Below are 15,960 nucleotides of genomic sequence, written 5' to 3'. Positions count from 1 at the left end.
TGTCTTCTTTAAAAAAGCATTAGGCTTTGTTGATAGTTACTTGCAGATTAGTTTGATATTTTCATGACCCATTGTTTAAGATCTACTAGGTTTTTAGACCTCTTTTCCTGTTTACTACCCTCCCTTTAAGAATTCTGCCCACAGAATTCCAGCCACCTTGACCTTCCCAAACTTTGACCTCCAGATCAAACTAAGGCAACCATAGTTGTATTGGGTCCCCCACCCCTTTTCCTCAGGGATCACAGTGCTGAGTTGTCTGTGTCAAAATCTGAAAACACCTATTTCTTATATTTTGTCTGGTATCCTAGTTGTTTTCAGTGAATGTTAAGTCCGGTCTTTGTTATTCCATCATGACCAGAAGCAAAAGTCTTGGCAGGTGATTTATGAACAGAGACCAAATGGAGTGAAAAAAAAAGTCATTTGAAGATCTAAGGAAGAGTATTGCAGCTGGAGAGAACAGAAGAACAAAAGCCACTTTGGATAAACAGTAAGGAGTGAGCAAGAGGGAGTGTGTTAAGCGATGAGGTCAGACAGAAAGAAGGGGCAGATCATGTAGTGTCTTGTAGGCATGGTAAGGAGCCAGGATTTTAAGTGCAGTGAGAAAGCCAGTGGAGAATTTGCACAAGGAAAGCAATTTGGTCTGACTTATGTTTGAAAAGAATCACTTTGGCAACAGTAAGAAAAAAAAAATAGGCTACAGGCAGCAAGGGTGGAAATAAGGACAGTAGTTGGGAGGCTGTCGCTGTGGTACAAGTGCAGGATGCAGGGTGCTGGCTGCCTACAATGGGAGGGGAGCCATGGAGCTGATCAGAAGTGGTTACATTTAGCATGTGTTTTAAAGTCTATTTGCAAGCGTTGCTTGTGGATTTGATATAGGAAGCAGTGAATAAGAAGATAAAAGGATGACTCAGGTTTTTGATTTGAGGAACTGAATAGCATAAATAGCAACTGAAATAGGAAAGATAATGGAACAGGTCCAAAATCAAGTTTGATTGTGGACTTGTTAAGAGTGAGATGCCCATTAGAAATCCAAGGGGCGCGTTACAGTGAGTGGTTAGAGGCTACTCAGGAGCTCAAGGAGAGGTCAAGACAGGAGATCCAAATTTAGGAGTCAACAGCTTATCACTGGTACTTAATGCCAGGGACCACTTAGGAAGTGATTGAAGATGAGAGGAAAACTTTTTAAGACTGAGTCCTGGGGATCCCTAAAGCTGACTGGTCTAGAGAAGGGGCCGAGGAGCAGCAATCTTGAGGTAGGAGGGAAACCAGGGGAGCGTGGCACATCGCAGATGAGAACATATAGTTCTCTGCTTGGCAAATTCTCCTTCGTGCCTCAAATTCCAGTTTACACATCTCTTCCTCTGGGAAGTAGCCACTGGGTTAGGTAAAGCTGAGTGCTCTGCTTTCTGTGCTTTCCCGGCATCCTTTTTAAAGCCTGCTTACAGCATCTGTTACAGGAGTTGTCTTCTCTACTGAGCCCTGCCCCAGCTAGGGGAGGGGTAGTATCTTATCCATAACCATGTGCCCCACAACGAGTTTAGGGCTTATCTCAGTGGGTACCCGGTGAACGTGTTAGAGAAGGCTTAAATTCAGAAGAGGTCAGGGCAGACTTTATAGAAAAGGTGGGGTTTGAGTAGTCCCATGTTGAAAGGCATTGAATTTCAAAAAACCCCACAAAAACCATGAGAATAGGAGAGTGTGTGCAGACCAAGACAGACGAGAACAGACAAAACTGGGAAGCACAAAATTATATCCAAGAGACAGGACATCGCTGGGTTGGCAGGACCACAGGCGCAGAGAGGGTCCAGAGAAGTGAGAGGCTGGAGCCAGGCTGGGTGGCAACAAATGCCAGACTAAGGACTTGTTTCTCAAACTATGCTCCTTGGAACACCAATATTCCAGGTAAGTTTAAAATGTGAATACCTCATGGTTTCCTCTGAGTCAATGTACTTCTTCACATACAAGTTTGAGAACTGTCATTGTTAAAGATAACAAATAACATAATCAAAGCCCTCATTTACTAGGTGATCGCTATGCACCCGGTACTGTGCTGACGCCCCACAAGCTTTCTCTCTTTTGATCTAACAACACTTCTCACAGGCAGATACAAGTGTCACCTCTGTTTACAGGCAAGGAGACTGAGGCTAAGAAAGGCCAACTTACCAAGCTCACCAGCTAGAGCTGCTGCAAGGAGAAGCTGGAATGAGCTCAAACCCAGGGCCTCTGCGAACAAAACCCGCTGTGGTGGTCAGGTTGCCGCTTCCCCTCCTGCCTGAGGGTGTCCAGGCAGAGGGAAAAGGAGCAGCAGCCTGTGAGGTAGGAGGGAAACCAGGAGAGTGTGGCACAATTAGAGAAGAATATACATTTCTCTGCTTGGCAGAGAAAGAACAGGAAGAGAGAGGAGAAGCACCTTAGGCCGGGGTGGGGGGGGGGGGCTGGAGGAGATGGCTGTCACCCCAGACACCTAAGGGGAAGGACCATGGGCCCGGGACAGAATTAGACACAGAGCTGGAGGAAGATATAGACCAAGCAATGGAATTGGGAAAGAACGTTCTTGAAAACCGAGCTGGATTTCTGCCACATGAATCATCTACCCCAGATGGACTTGACGGTTGAAGCCAAGGTCAAACCACGGCCCTCAAGAAGACTGGTGTGAGGAGATGTTGCTGGGAGCTGCCTGGGCAATGACAGGGGGACATGCAGGAATGACAGGGCGGCCACGTTCCCAGGCAACAGATTATAGGAAATCTGCCCACAGCCTGAGCTGAGCCAGCAGCAGCTCCGGGCCATCACCATTTCCCAAGTAGTTATTGTGGCTGTGATTGGAAAGGGGTCACGGTCACATGTCTAAAATAAATGTAATTTTGTTGGCGAGAGAGTGTGTTCTGGAATGTTGCAGGGCCAGGCTCAAGCTGCAAGCAGAAAGGGCTTCGTGGCAAAGAAAGAACTTATTATATATTCACAGAGCCCTGCAGTTTGCAGAGCCCTTCAAAATCTCTGTCTTGTGTGAGCTGGACAGCAGCCCTATGAGTTGGGCCAGGAACTGGAGGCCCAGCGAAGTGAGGTGACTTATGCATGCACACACAGTTAAGTCAAAGGCAGAACCACGGCATCCCTAAATCTTGGGGTTCCAAGTTAGTTCAGGCTTTTAAGACCCAAGCTACTGAGGTTTTTAACAAGTGGTAAGAGAAAAGAAAGTAAAAGAGGCCTCCAAGGAGAGGAAGGCTATTTTCTCAGTCTCTGGGAACCTGCGGCATAAGGTAGCACACCGCAGCAGCTGGCTCTGCACAGCTCTGACAAAGGGTGTTCACCGAAGTTACTTCACACTACAGCCACGAAGGCAGGTAGGGAAGGGAGTTTAGGTGATTTACATAAAGAAACAGAGATTCAAGGGTAGAGAGACTTTCCCAAGGTCACACAGATGGAAAGAGGAAGTGCCCCTTCTGGAGCTTCGATTCCAGCACTGGGGTCCCTGCACCCCCAGCCCTCAGGCCTGTACCCCCAGCCCCCAGCCTAGAAGCATTTAGTGTCCTCAAACTATGGAAAACCGGCTGGCCCTGGGGCTCCATTTGCTGGAAGTGATCTGTTCAAACTAGTGGCTCCCTGCCTGTCTGCCCTCCCGTTTCCCGCAGCTTAGTGGCTGGTTCCCCCCAAGACCCCCACACACAGCCTGCCCTCTGCGAGACAACTGCCCTGGCCTCCACCCTGCAGGCCCTCTGAGCCAGCGCTCTGTGGCTTGGCCATGCAGCCCTGTCCACATGACACTCCCAGAATAGCTGTCATTGTCAAGCAGCTGTGGCCACAATCCCCTGGGATGACCCCTGAATGCCTCCACATCACAGCTGCCCTAATCTTTTGATTTCTTGGGTTCTGCCTCTAAGCCCTGCTCCCTAGTCCTTTCCAGTACCTTAAGCCACATTCCTGATGGCTGAGCTGGACAGTCTGCCTGGAAACTAAAGCCTGGGGTGTGAGGGCCAAGGGCAATCTCTGGGTAACATTTAGCCCCTCATAGAACTGATCGCTGCCCAAATTCCCCTCCAAAGCACCCCACCAGCCTGCCTGGAAACTCAGCCACCAGACCAGCCTTTCTGGATAAGGGGCCAGCCCTCCTCAGGGCCAGCCTCCGGTTCTAGAATTAATGAGTGGCCCATCCTTTAGACATACTGCTCTGGGCCTTCCCCTCCTTCTGTTCCGTGCCACCTGATACTCTTCTGTCACGGAAGACCACATAGAGTACAACAAACAACCCAAAGGTTCAGCGACGGAAGAACTGGTCAACAAATTGTGCACATTTGCAATGGAAGGTCCAGCAGTGCCGATGAATCAGTCCCAACGCCCCACAGCAACATGGAGTAGGAAAGAATGTTCCAGAAGGCTATATACTTCAAAATGGTGCTTTTATAACACTCAAAAACAAGTAAAACAAAGCAGTATATTGTTTAGGGACACATTCTTATATAATGAAAGTATTTTTCAAAGCAAGGAAGTGATAGACCTAAAGTCCAGAGTCATGGTCACCCCACGGTGAGAAGAGAAACTGTGCAGGGGATAGCGTGACGGCTGGAGATCCTGGGCAGGAGGCGGGTTTGGAACGGTCATTTAGCTGTTCTGCTTCGTGACTTACGCATGTGTCCTGCATGTCCCTTTCTCTATCTCAACTGCTGTGAAAGCATTGTCAAGGTGGATGGAGACAGGGCCCGGGGCGGTCCTCCTGCTCATCTGCTCCCCACCACAACCGGTTGGTGGAAGGAAATGGCTGTGTCTGCCTCATCTCCCCACACCCTCAGGCAGGTGGTCTGCAGGAAGGCCCTCCTCTCATCCCCGGCTCCACCCCTCCCACACCCTGGCTCAGGCCACTGCACCCTGGCCCCTACCCCCTCATCCTGAGGAAGTTGACGGTGGCTCCAGTGAGGAAGGACAGTGGACAGACGGGGTCTGGCCCCATGCCACCTCAGCTACATTTGCTGAGCCATTCCCTGCCTTTTCCAAGCCCGTCTTCCTTGGCCTCCAGGGCCCTCCCTCCCTGACCCCCCTTTTCTATCTCAAGCTACTTCTCTTGGCCCCTTTGCTGGGTCCTGTGTCTCTGCCTATTCCCTATTTCAGTGGGTGCCCCAGGCGCCCTCTCAGGCCTCCGCTCACCCGCAGCTTCCTGGGGCTCCGTGGCCATCACAGCTGCCCTGATCTTTTGATTTCTTGGATTCTGCCTCTCAGCCCTGCTCCCTAATTCTTTCCAGTACCTTAATACAGTGCATGTGAATGTGGCTGAGCTCCCCACCTTTACGTCCAGCCCAGACCACTTTCTCCTGAACTCTAGGCCCAAATTCCTCATTGTCTGCTCTACTTCTCTGCCTGGGTATCATAAGGGCACTCCAAAGGCAGGTTCAAGTCCAACTCCTGACCTTCCCCCCACAAACCTGGTCCCCTTCCAGAGGTCTCTATCCAGGCTTCCAAATGCCTAAGACACCTGCAATCCAATCTTGGTTCTTCCCCTCCCTCTTGGCCGCCATCTCTCTGTCTCCCCATCCCATCTGATCACCCCCTCTCGCCGTTCTCTCCTTAATGTCTCTCAGATCCATTTGCTCCATCTCCACCGACACTTTCCTAATCTGAGCCAGCATCCTCTCTTGCCTCTATGAGCGCAGCTGGCTCACTTGCCACCTCCCTGTCCCAGCCTTGCTCCATCCATTCTCCACCCTGCAGCCAGTTCATCTTCGGAAACACGAAAATCTTGGTGCATCCTCCAGTGACCTCCACTTTACTGCCGCTTCCTCTAGGAAGTCTTCCTAGACTACTGTCATGCCCACCCAGAAAATGTTAGATGGTCCCACAATCTCACCCACCCACAGCTTCCCCACTCTCTCTAGTACTTGTGACACCTTATGTGCAACACATTTTGAAATTATTTGTCTCCCACAATGCTAGGCCTCTGATTTACTGTGTCATCAGGACCTTGGCCAGGGTCTCGTCCCTACTAGCCAAAATTGCTGGAAGATAGATGAATCAATAAATGGCAAGCGCTGTGCTTAGTGTATGTTATCTCGTTTAATTCTAATAAGCATCCTTTAAGGAAGGTGCTATTGGTCTCATTGTACAGGTAGGAAAAGAAAAGTAACTTGCCCCAATCACACAGCTACCAAATAGACGCCTGGAAGTTGGACCCCAGTTTAACACCGACACACACACGGGCAACTGCCCAGCCCTCGGTGGCCGTGGCCCACCCCCACCCCTCATTCCGCCTGAGGTCAGGGAGTCCTCTATCAGCCCAGCGTGGTGGGAAACTCGGGCTAGGAAGGGCGCTGGTTACCTGAAAGCACGTAGGTCCCGGCCTCCCCGCGGGGATGTCCGACTGATAGAAAACCTTGAGCTCTGGAGTCAGGGCGATGACAGTCTTAATCACCAAGGAGATGATATCAGACCACACCTTCTTGATGTCGACGCCTTTGGAAGACAACCTACAAAGAATGCTGGAGAAAGTCCTTTTGCTGCCTGTGCTTGTGCTGTCTGAGTGGACAAAGTTCCCACTGTGGATGTTCAGTGAGTAGTTGGTTAAGTGCATAAAGATGTGGTGCAGATTTTTGGAGCTGGGCTCCTGATATGGCTCTGTACAAAATCTAGAGAGTCCGTCTTTGGCTATATAAATCTCTAAGGGCTCTAAGGACTTCAGTAAGACATACAGACGGATATCGAACTTGAGCTTGTCGATAAGGAGAGGTTTGCAGATGTATTCCTGGACTACCGCCGGCCTGCTCTGCAGGGTCCCTCCTAGGCGGATGTCACTGGGGTCTTTAATGAGGTAGATTCCATCACCCTGACAACCACCATCAGGCTTCACGATGAAAGTGGGCTTCCAGGAAGGGTCGCCATCTTTCACCATTCGAACCTAGGAGGGGAATAAGAATGGTTAGCATTGCATTCTTTTCCTCTGGGGATCCTCAAAGCAGAGCAGGACTTTAGCAGATGTCTGGTGAATGAGTGACAAACAAGCCCTGCCTGTGGGAGCACGTGCTGAGCACCTGCTGGGCAGGTGACACTGAAGTAGGTGCTGAGAGGTAGCCTGGAGACGGCCCCTGTCCTCCAGAAGGGAGGTGGTGAGTGCAGTGGGTTTCAAGTTCCAGGTCTTTGCTGGCCGTGCTCTAACCCAGGATGATGAAGAAGCCAACAACGACAGCACCTGCTCTGTGCCAGGTAGTCTAGTGTGCACATTACATAAGTTCTCTCCACTCACCCCATAGAAAACACAGGGGGTCCCCTTAGAATATAGAAAACAGAGGATACGGCAGCTGTGAGAGAGAGGGCGTTGGAGTCAAGATGTCTGGGCTTAGTCCTGGCCCTGCTGTTTACTGCATGACCTTGGACAAGTCACTTACCTATCTGTGTCTTCCTCATCTGCAAAATAGGACTCAGCTTGTGCTTGAAAATTGAAAGAAATACAAATGCAAAGGACTAGGCACAGAACCCTGCACAGGAGTGTCAGAAGGTCTAGCTACTGCTACTTTTCAAAAATGAAGTCCCTTGTGAGCTAGCTGAGGGGTAGAGCTGGGGCTGGAATGGAGACTGAGGTCTAATGTGCCTGATTCTCCCTCCATGTCACTATGACTTGCTTTCCTCAGCTATTATAATGGGGCAAGAAATACCAACCCTCGCTGGGTGGTTATAAAGATGAGATAAACTGAAATGTGCATGGAAAATGTCAGTTTCATCATTTATACCTCTCATTGGGCTCATCAAGTAGACCTGCCTTATCCTTCAGTCTGTTGAGATCTTTTTGAAAGTGCCTTCTATCACCCAGAATGCTGCTCCCCTCCTGGCTCCAGGTCAGCCGGGCATTCTCAGAAGTCGCCAGGCCCCTGACCAGAACAGACAGTCTGTCTGGATCTCTGAGTCAGCAGGAGATCAGAGCCCTATCCCCAGCCACCACCACCCCTCCCCCCCCCCACCTGTCAGACCCTTCACGCAGCTATGGAGAACAGCAGGAGGGGAGAGTAGCTGGAGGAACTGGAAAGGTGGATTTAAGAGAGGAGCAGCCCCCTCTGCAGCCTTGGTGTGAAAGAGCCAGTGTGAACAGCTTCGCCCTCCCTTCTGGGCCGTCACTCAGGGGCTGCCCTGCACAGGGAGGAGGCCATGGCCCAGCCTCACCCTCGACCCGGAAGTCTGGGTGTCACTTATCTCTCTGACCAGCCTATATTTCTAAGTGAAGCTTTTGCCAATTCCTTGGGCACTATCAGTTACTCCAGGCTTGTAAAAGATCTTTAACAATGGGGAAACACTGAAAGCCTTAATAATGGTCCACATCAATTGTTTCCCCTTGTCAGCAGGATTTGAGAATGGAACTTCGGGAGAGATCAATGCCAGCCTCCCAGGGCCCTGTGCGTCTTTCTTGAGACTTGTCTGACCTTGACGTTTATGTAGTTATTTAATATTCACCCAAAGCATTCATACATTTGGCCCTTTACAGTAAATAGAAGTGTGCTGGAGAAATGGCAGTTATGGATCGGGAAGTGAAAAATGTCAAGTTTGCACTGATGGGTAATTTTTCCCTCTGGAAAGCTTTCACTATGCTGAAGATACTAATAGTTCAATATATTATCGGGAACAATATTTTCTCCTTTGAATTCAGTGCCTATGCCCTAAATAAATTAAACTACATGGTCAATAGGCTCTGTCATTCATTGCCTTGCTGAATATTTCTTCTGCTCTTTGCCAGAGTCATACCATACACATCAAGATTATTAATACTAATAGAATCGTTGAGTTCCTGAGAACTGGAGGATGCTCGGAGATGAACAGCGTCCACTCCTCTCATAACTCAGGCATGGGAGCTGAGGGTCAAGAAGAGACATAGTGTGCCGTGGGCCCAGAACTGGTGAGTGGGACAGCTGGGATAAGAACTGGGGTCTTCTGACTTCCTCGTAGCTTCTCTGTGCCATTTCTATCTCTGATAAGATAAAATGAAAGGTTTCTTTTTCCTGGATACTATCCAAAGGGCTCTCGTAAGACAGCACACCGTGTTGGTGTCTGATCTCGGGGCTCACACTGCAGTCCGGTGCCTGGGCCTGGCCTCCTTGGAGCTCCCACTATAGATCCTGAGTTTGCTAGGCCTGCCCCAGCTCCAGATCTTCTGTCTCTGCTCCTGACTTGTGGTGATGTGGCCACATTCTGAGGGAGAGCCTCACACCTGTCCCTACTATGAAGCCCGCAGATCTCGGTTCTTCAGCAACCTCTTTCGGAAAAGGAAAAAGGTCTTCCAAGATTCATATTCACTCTCCTCTGAGTTTTACCAAAGGGTGATCCTTCCCCCCAATTATTAACATTGATAAAATTAAGGACTAATTTAGCAAGAAGTCATGGACCAGAAGCTAAATATGGTTTGTAGAACTAGGCCCCGGCCCCAGAAATTCTGATTTAATAGATCTGGGAGGAGACCTGAGTGTATTTTTGTAAAGAGCATAATGGGTCATGCTGATGTGCACTCTGTTTGAGATGCACTGGGCTAAGGGGAGTTAAGTCAAAATGCAGCCCAGGACCAGTATAGAGTAACGTCTTGGCATTGAGGTGAGCCTCAACCTGAGGGAGACTAGCAGCTAGGCTATATTTGATGGTAGCTCCAGTTTTGCCTAAACCTGCCCTTGGAAGTGAAATCCATTACCTTGAAACTGTGAGTTCGGATGACTGAAAGAGATAGAAAGGGTGTGGAGGTTGGATTGCTTGGCACTTGCCAGGCTTGTTGAAAAATTTATGTCTTTTACTGCCCCCTAGTGGTTATTTAAGAAACGTGTCAGGAAAGACACCCAGCCCCGCAACATTTCTTAGCCATAAGACATTCCACAGAGATGTTTTAAATGGTCTTAAGGAATGGATGTACACATATCTGTTCATGAAAATCTTTATAATTAGAGATCTTTTCTTCTGCCTACTATTTCCATCCATATTTTTTGCCTAATGGAAAGTTTGGAAAAGATAAAAAAGCCCTATGAAGAATACAAAAATCTCTGATTTTGGAGGGAGAGGTGGTATCTATTCCAGGATTTTATATTCATGTTGCCCATAATTTTAAAAATTCTTATTCAGACAGAGAAGAATTTTAACAGGTAGACTAATTTGTATAGGAGAGAGAAGCCCTGAAATATATTTGAGGGACAGAACGCATGAAAACTGATGGCCAAACTGGCAGACATGAGTTTGCTCACAGCATGATCTCGCTTTAGGAAGACCACAGAGGGAATGCTTTGTGATAGTGCTTCCTTAAAATCATTTTAAACTGCTTTCAAATTTGGGTCTGCCCTGGTGGCGCAGCGGTTGAGCCCTGGGCTGTAAAGCTGCCCGCAGACTCTGCAGCACTGGTTCGATCCCCGACTGCCAGTGAGGGGCCCACATGGCGCGCAGACCTCTCCTGCCACCCGCTGCTCCCCTCAGCAGTGTATTTTGTCAGTCTGCCTGTTCTGTTTCCTGCTCTGGCTCTGGTGAATTCTCTCACCCTTCCGTGCTTCTGACTGTACCCAGTGCTTGAATAAACAAATAAATAAATAAATAAATTACAAAAAATAAACTGCTTTTAAATTAAAAAAAATGGATAAACTTGCACAATATAAAACCTGCCATCTTCCTCTTTTTAAGTGTCCAGTAGATTAAAGTACCTTCCCATTATCTGTGACCATCAGCCCATCCATCCATTTGCAGAACTTTGCATCTTCCCAAACTACAACTCTGTAGGCATCAAACTCCAACTCCTCCAACCCTTAGCCCCACCCCCACCAATCTCTGGTAACCACCACTGCCCTTTCTTTGCCCATGGATTCGACTACCCTAAGTGCCTTGAATAACTGGAGGCATATTGTTTTTGCCCTTTTGGGTGATGGCTCATTTCACTTTGCATAGCGTTCTCAAGTTTCATCCATGTGGACACAAGCATCACAAGTACCTTCCTTTTTTATGCCTGAGTAATACTCCAGTGTATGCATTAACCACATTTTGCTTATCCACACATCTGTCACTAGATACTTAGGTTGCTGCTACCTCTTGGCTATTGTGAGTGTTGCTGCATTAAGTCAAAATTTTTTGAATTCAGAAATTAAGAATAGAAATAGGCTTTATGAGTTAGAGTACTAGAGTACAAAGCAGAAAATCTGGACTCCAGTGCCAACTTAGGCAGGTAGCTTCTGGCTGTGTGACCTTGAGAAAGTCACATCATTGCCTGGGTTTGTTGTGCTGACCTACAACATACAGGGGGCCACGCTAGGTCCCTGGCTTCTGCCAGCTAAGAGATTTTGAACTGCAATGTATCTTGCCATCACCACACTTGATGGCTGTGTTACACTCAGGTGACATTAATCAGCAGAGAGTACATAGGGAGCTGCTGAGCGGGGGGGATTAGCTACAAGGGCAGCAGATTTGGGCTGGAAATTTATGAGGCACTTGAGAAAGCTGGCTGGGCATCTGAGGGAAACAAGCTAAAATATTTTGAGAGAAATTCAGCAACTGGAACACGAAGCCACAAAATATTATTAGTAGCGAGGAACAGTAAGAGGACAATTTCTGAAGAAATACTGTGTCTACATGCCAGGGAGGCCAAAGCCGGTTAGTGGGGTCCTCTGCTGTTCATGCGCATTTGCATCCCAGCTGAACACCGAGCCCCGGGCTGCCATACAGGGAGCGTATCTTCAGGAAACATCAGCATCTGGCAGGCAAGCGACAGCCACTGAGCTCTCACCAGGCAGGTGCAGGGACCAGCCCCTTCCAGACTCAGGGCAAATCCCTGCTCTTCAGACATTCAAGACGATGCCTGTCTGCTGAGAAGGAGGCAGGAGGAGAATTTGGGTTGAGAAGGAGGAATTGGGTTTCCAAGGGCCAGACAGGAAGTGCAAGCCCAGCCAGTGAAGGGCGGGCGGGGGAGACAGGTGAGGCCTTGGAAGAACTGAGCGGAGAGTGACTCCACCTGAAGGAAGTCACTGTAAACCAGCAGCACTTCAATAAAAAATTGATTAGAAAATGAAATTATTAACATAAATAAAAAGAACTGAGCAGATAGCAGCAGATAGCTGCCACGGTGGATCATGTGTGAAGGCAGAGAGAGCAGATGTTGAAGGAACTGCAAATAGTTGCAACGGCTGAAGAGGGGTGCAGTGGAGAAGGGATGCCCTGGACAGCTCACCAGTGGGATTGGCCGGGGCCAGAGAGCAACACGGCCACAGCAAGAACACAACATGCACCTACTGGTCACAGACAGGTCAGGCACTGTTCTGAGCACTTCACAGCATTGTCTCATTTAATCCTCAACAACTCTGTTTCACAGACAAGGAAAGGGAGGGCCAGAGATGTTAAGTAACTTGCCAAGAGTTGCACAGCAAATAGGACATGGGGCCAGGATGTGAAAAGCAGGCACAGAAGTGACTCCAGAGCCCATGTTTGAAATGAATGAGGGTTACCCGTGATGAGGGCCAATGAAGACGATCAAGCTTGGGTATGAAACACGACCTGATAGAGAAGTTCCTGGAATATAGTTTTAGGGAGTTTGGACAATGTCCTGAAATCGTGGGCAGTCTCAGGAGGGTTGGGAGAAAGAAGCAACTTAATTAGCCTTGTCCTGTAGCACTAGCCCTCAGGGCGGGGTAGGAAATGGAAGGGTGGCAGCAGAGAGGGACCGCCTGAACTGAGGCAGGCAGTGGGGGAGATAGGAGGCAGCATAGAGAAATATTTTGGAGGTAAAATCGACCGATGGGTGAGGGGAACAGGCATGCAGGACAACAGGCAAAAGTCTAGGTAGCGTGTATATTCGCAGGGAACACCAGAGGCGCAAGGAGGGCCTCGGGGAGGCAGGGAAGATGAGGGGGTTAGGAACCTAGCGGATGCGCTTTCTAGTCACTGTCGGTGTGCGTGCAGAACATGTGAGAGAGCTCCAGGACCCCCGCCCCTGGGTGATGCTCACCTGGAGAGCAGAAGTATAGTAGCGCCTCTGCCCCTCAGGATTTTGTAAATCAAAGGCCGCTCTGTCAGGGCTAGTGCTGGGTGGGCCGGCATTGCTGTGGGGCATAGGACCCCGCCCCCTCCCATGGGCCACAGGCTCCTGGAGGATAAGGGCTGTGCTTCCGTGACTCACTGCTCCCAGCAGGTAGCACAGGGGGTGCTCAGTAAATATTATATTCTCCGAAGTACAGTTACAAGGAAGATGGATTGCGATGGCATCTATGAAGCCCAGAACATTAGCGACTTGATATCTAGCTGACAGATTGCCAGATAAACCAGCGTCTCCTACAGAAACAGAATTGCTAGAACAAATAAGAACGAGGAAAGGGAAAACAACCGTTTGGGAGCACACACACTATCTGCTGTACAGTCAGGATCCGTGGGATCCTCACAACAACCCTGCGAGGAAAGAGAGGCTCAGAGAGGTGGATTCCCAGGCAAAGGTCACGCAGCTAAAGAGCAGTAATGACTTGAAACTAAATGGATCAAATTCAAAAGTCTGTGCTCTTTTCCATGACACATATTTTCATTGGGAAAACTCAGAACGGTTGACAGGTAGGAAGATTTGCAGAATAGGCCAAGAAAGGGAGGAAACAGTGTTGCAAACACCAAGCTGTAACCAACCCGAGTCACCTGCCTTTGGAGCAGCAGCCAGAGTGAGAAGAGCAATTCTCTACAGCTTTGGAGCCACATGCACCTCCAGACCCAGCCAGGCCAGGCCACAAAGTGTCATCATGCACACGCGCGCACACAGACTCCATAAAGAGAAAAGCTAGGGACTAGCCCAAGGCCACGTAGCAGGTGGCAGGGCCAGAAACAGAACATCAAATCTCCAGACTTCCACCCCAAAGTTCCGGCATCCACAGAGGTCCCTCAGGAAGGAACTTGTGGTAAAGGACAATCACATCACATGTGTCTTGTGCTGGCAGGTCAGGGCTTCCCAGAGCTGTCCCTTGTGGAAGCTGCACATCTCCATTCTTGGGAGAGTGAGGACACTGAGGCCAGAGAGGCGAGGGAGGCGCACTCAGTCTCCCAGCAGCAGCCCCGGGCCACGCTGCCCTGTCTCATCCAGGCGCCCTCAGATCTGCGGGGCAGTGGAGCCGGCATCACCCGGCTGGCTGCGGAAGCCGGAAGACAGAGGGAAGCCGGAAGACAGAGGGAAGCCTCTCGGTGAGCTTTGCCCCTGTCCAGCCCACTGTCAGTGCAATTTAATGGACCCCACTTTCAGTAAGCAGCAACTTTATGGGGGCTATAATCTATCTACTATTAGTGAGCAATGAAAAAGCCACTCTGAACGCATCTGGGTCTATAAAACCTGCTTAATGGGGGGAGCCAGTCATTTCGTGGGACTTCCATTTTCCTCTCAGGTCTCCCCTCAAGACCCAGCCCCTGACTGGAGTAGCTGAGTGAAGGGAGTGATGAGACCAGAATCCACCCTCCTCACCTTCCTCATAGTCCAGTCCTCCCTGGCCCACCCCCAGCTCGCCTTTGTCTACCTAACAAGGGGGATTTTACCAGACCTGCTGGGCCTGAAGCTACATCCTAAGGGCTCTGGGGATCCCGGAGCAAGGGGGCCTGCAGGCTGCAGCCCCTTTACTCCACCAGGTCCCAGTGTGTGGATCTGAGTGTCTGTGGGGAGCAGCAGAGCACAGGGCAGGCAGGGGCTTTGGGCTCAGAGAGACCAGGTTCAAGTCTCAGCGAGGCCATTTCCTAGTCAAACCAGCCTCGTCCAGCCACCCCCCCGCATGTATCAGTACTGGGGTGAGGGCCTGGCTTCTATGGTGCCTGTGAGAGTCCATAATTCCCTGCATTTGTACTTAACACAGTCCTATTTTTTAATCAGCCTCCTGATTCCCTGCTGAGAACCATCCTTGACCTGCTTGGCCAGAGTCCAAGTACCCACCTATACCGAGAGGCCCTTGGGGGCTGAGCCTGGCTCCCTACCCTCAGTTGTTTCCTGGCCCCCCGGGGTGTCAGACTCTCATGTCCCCTTTTCCTCTGGGCCTCCCGGCAGAGCCCAGCCCACAGCTGGTCTCCCTCCAGTCTCCCAGCCTCCCAGCTTCACTCTCCCGCCTTCCAACCCCCAAGTCTCCTTCTGAGAGGGAGAGGGTGGCACAGCTGAGCCAACACTCCACTGCTGAGTAAGCTCCCCTTCTAGCTAAAATCGTTTTTCCAATCCTGAGGGTTTCCTGCTAATGAACTGGCTAAATAATCTTTAGCTCACCTCCAATGCATACAGCTACATTGTCATCAAAAGCGCTTCAGCTCACCAGCCCTGGCTTTTCCTCTCTACCCACACTCCAAGCACCATCGTGCTATGGCTCTGGCATTCTTGCCACACTTGACATTGGACTTTAAAAAAAGAGAGAGAATAGCAATGTCATGTTCTACCACACGCAGACCAGATATCCTCTCCCGATGCTCTTTAGCTTTTGGCTAAAATGGTCCCATGTGCTCCGTGGCAGCCTCAGTATTTATTTACTTTATAACTAGAAGTTTATACCTGTGACCTCCTTCACCTGTTTAGCCCATTTTGTTTTGTTTTGTTTTGTTCTTTAGAATCCTGTGTGGAAACGTGTGATAACGGAGTTGACTTTTTTGTATTTTTTTTTAATTGACAACACAGTCTATGATACAGAGATATAGATCCCCACCTCTTCACCTTCAGACGTATGTCAGCCAACCACGACCACACCTGTCAATGGGATTCCCTTAATCCCCTACCACAAATGGGGCCCTCTCCCCTCTTTGCAGTTCCCCTGGAAGGCTCAATTCTTCCGTCAGATTTCTAGGCTGCAGTATCATTTTTAATATTACTAATTGGGCTCTGAGTCTTAGCAAAGTCAGGGGGCTGGGCGTCACACTGTTAGGCAGCGATGAGCCAGAACACCAGGAGGGTGGGAATCTTTAAGGGCAGGAGGGGGCAAGGCAGGGGAGTTGGGCGACCAGCACCTGGAGCCGGGGCACTTACTGGCCTGTGCACAGGGGCACCGCCTGTGG

General features: G+C 49.7%; 1 protein-coding gene across 1 annotated transcript in view; it reads right to left on the bottom strand.

Moving 5' to 3' along the window:
* TTLL11 (tubulin tyrosine ligase like 11) overlaps positions 1-15,960 on the bottom strand; it is a gene marked incomplete at both ends in the record, with an annotated part of 196,336 nt that overhangs the window by 116,266 nt on the left and 64,110 nt on the right. Inside the window, 1 exon segment of the mRNA XM_084236353.1 lies at positions 6,305-6,880. Within this exon segment, the coding sequence (XP_084092479.1) occupies positions 6,305-6,880 (576 nt within the window).

Source organism: Talpa europaea (assembly GCF_964194135.1).
Source record: "Talpa europaea genome assembly, chromosome: 7".
NCBI classification, from domain to species: Eukaryota; Metazoa; Chordata; class Mammalia; order Eulipotyphla; family Talpidae; genus Talpa; species Talpa europaea.
Note: the sequence above shows the minus strand (reverse complement) of the source record. Positions and strands in the feature narration are given on the sequence as shown.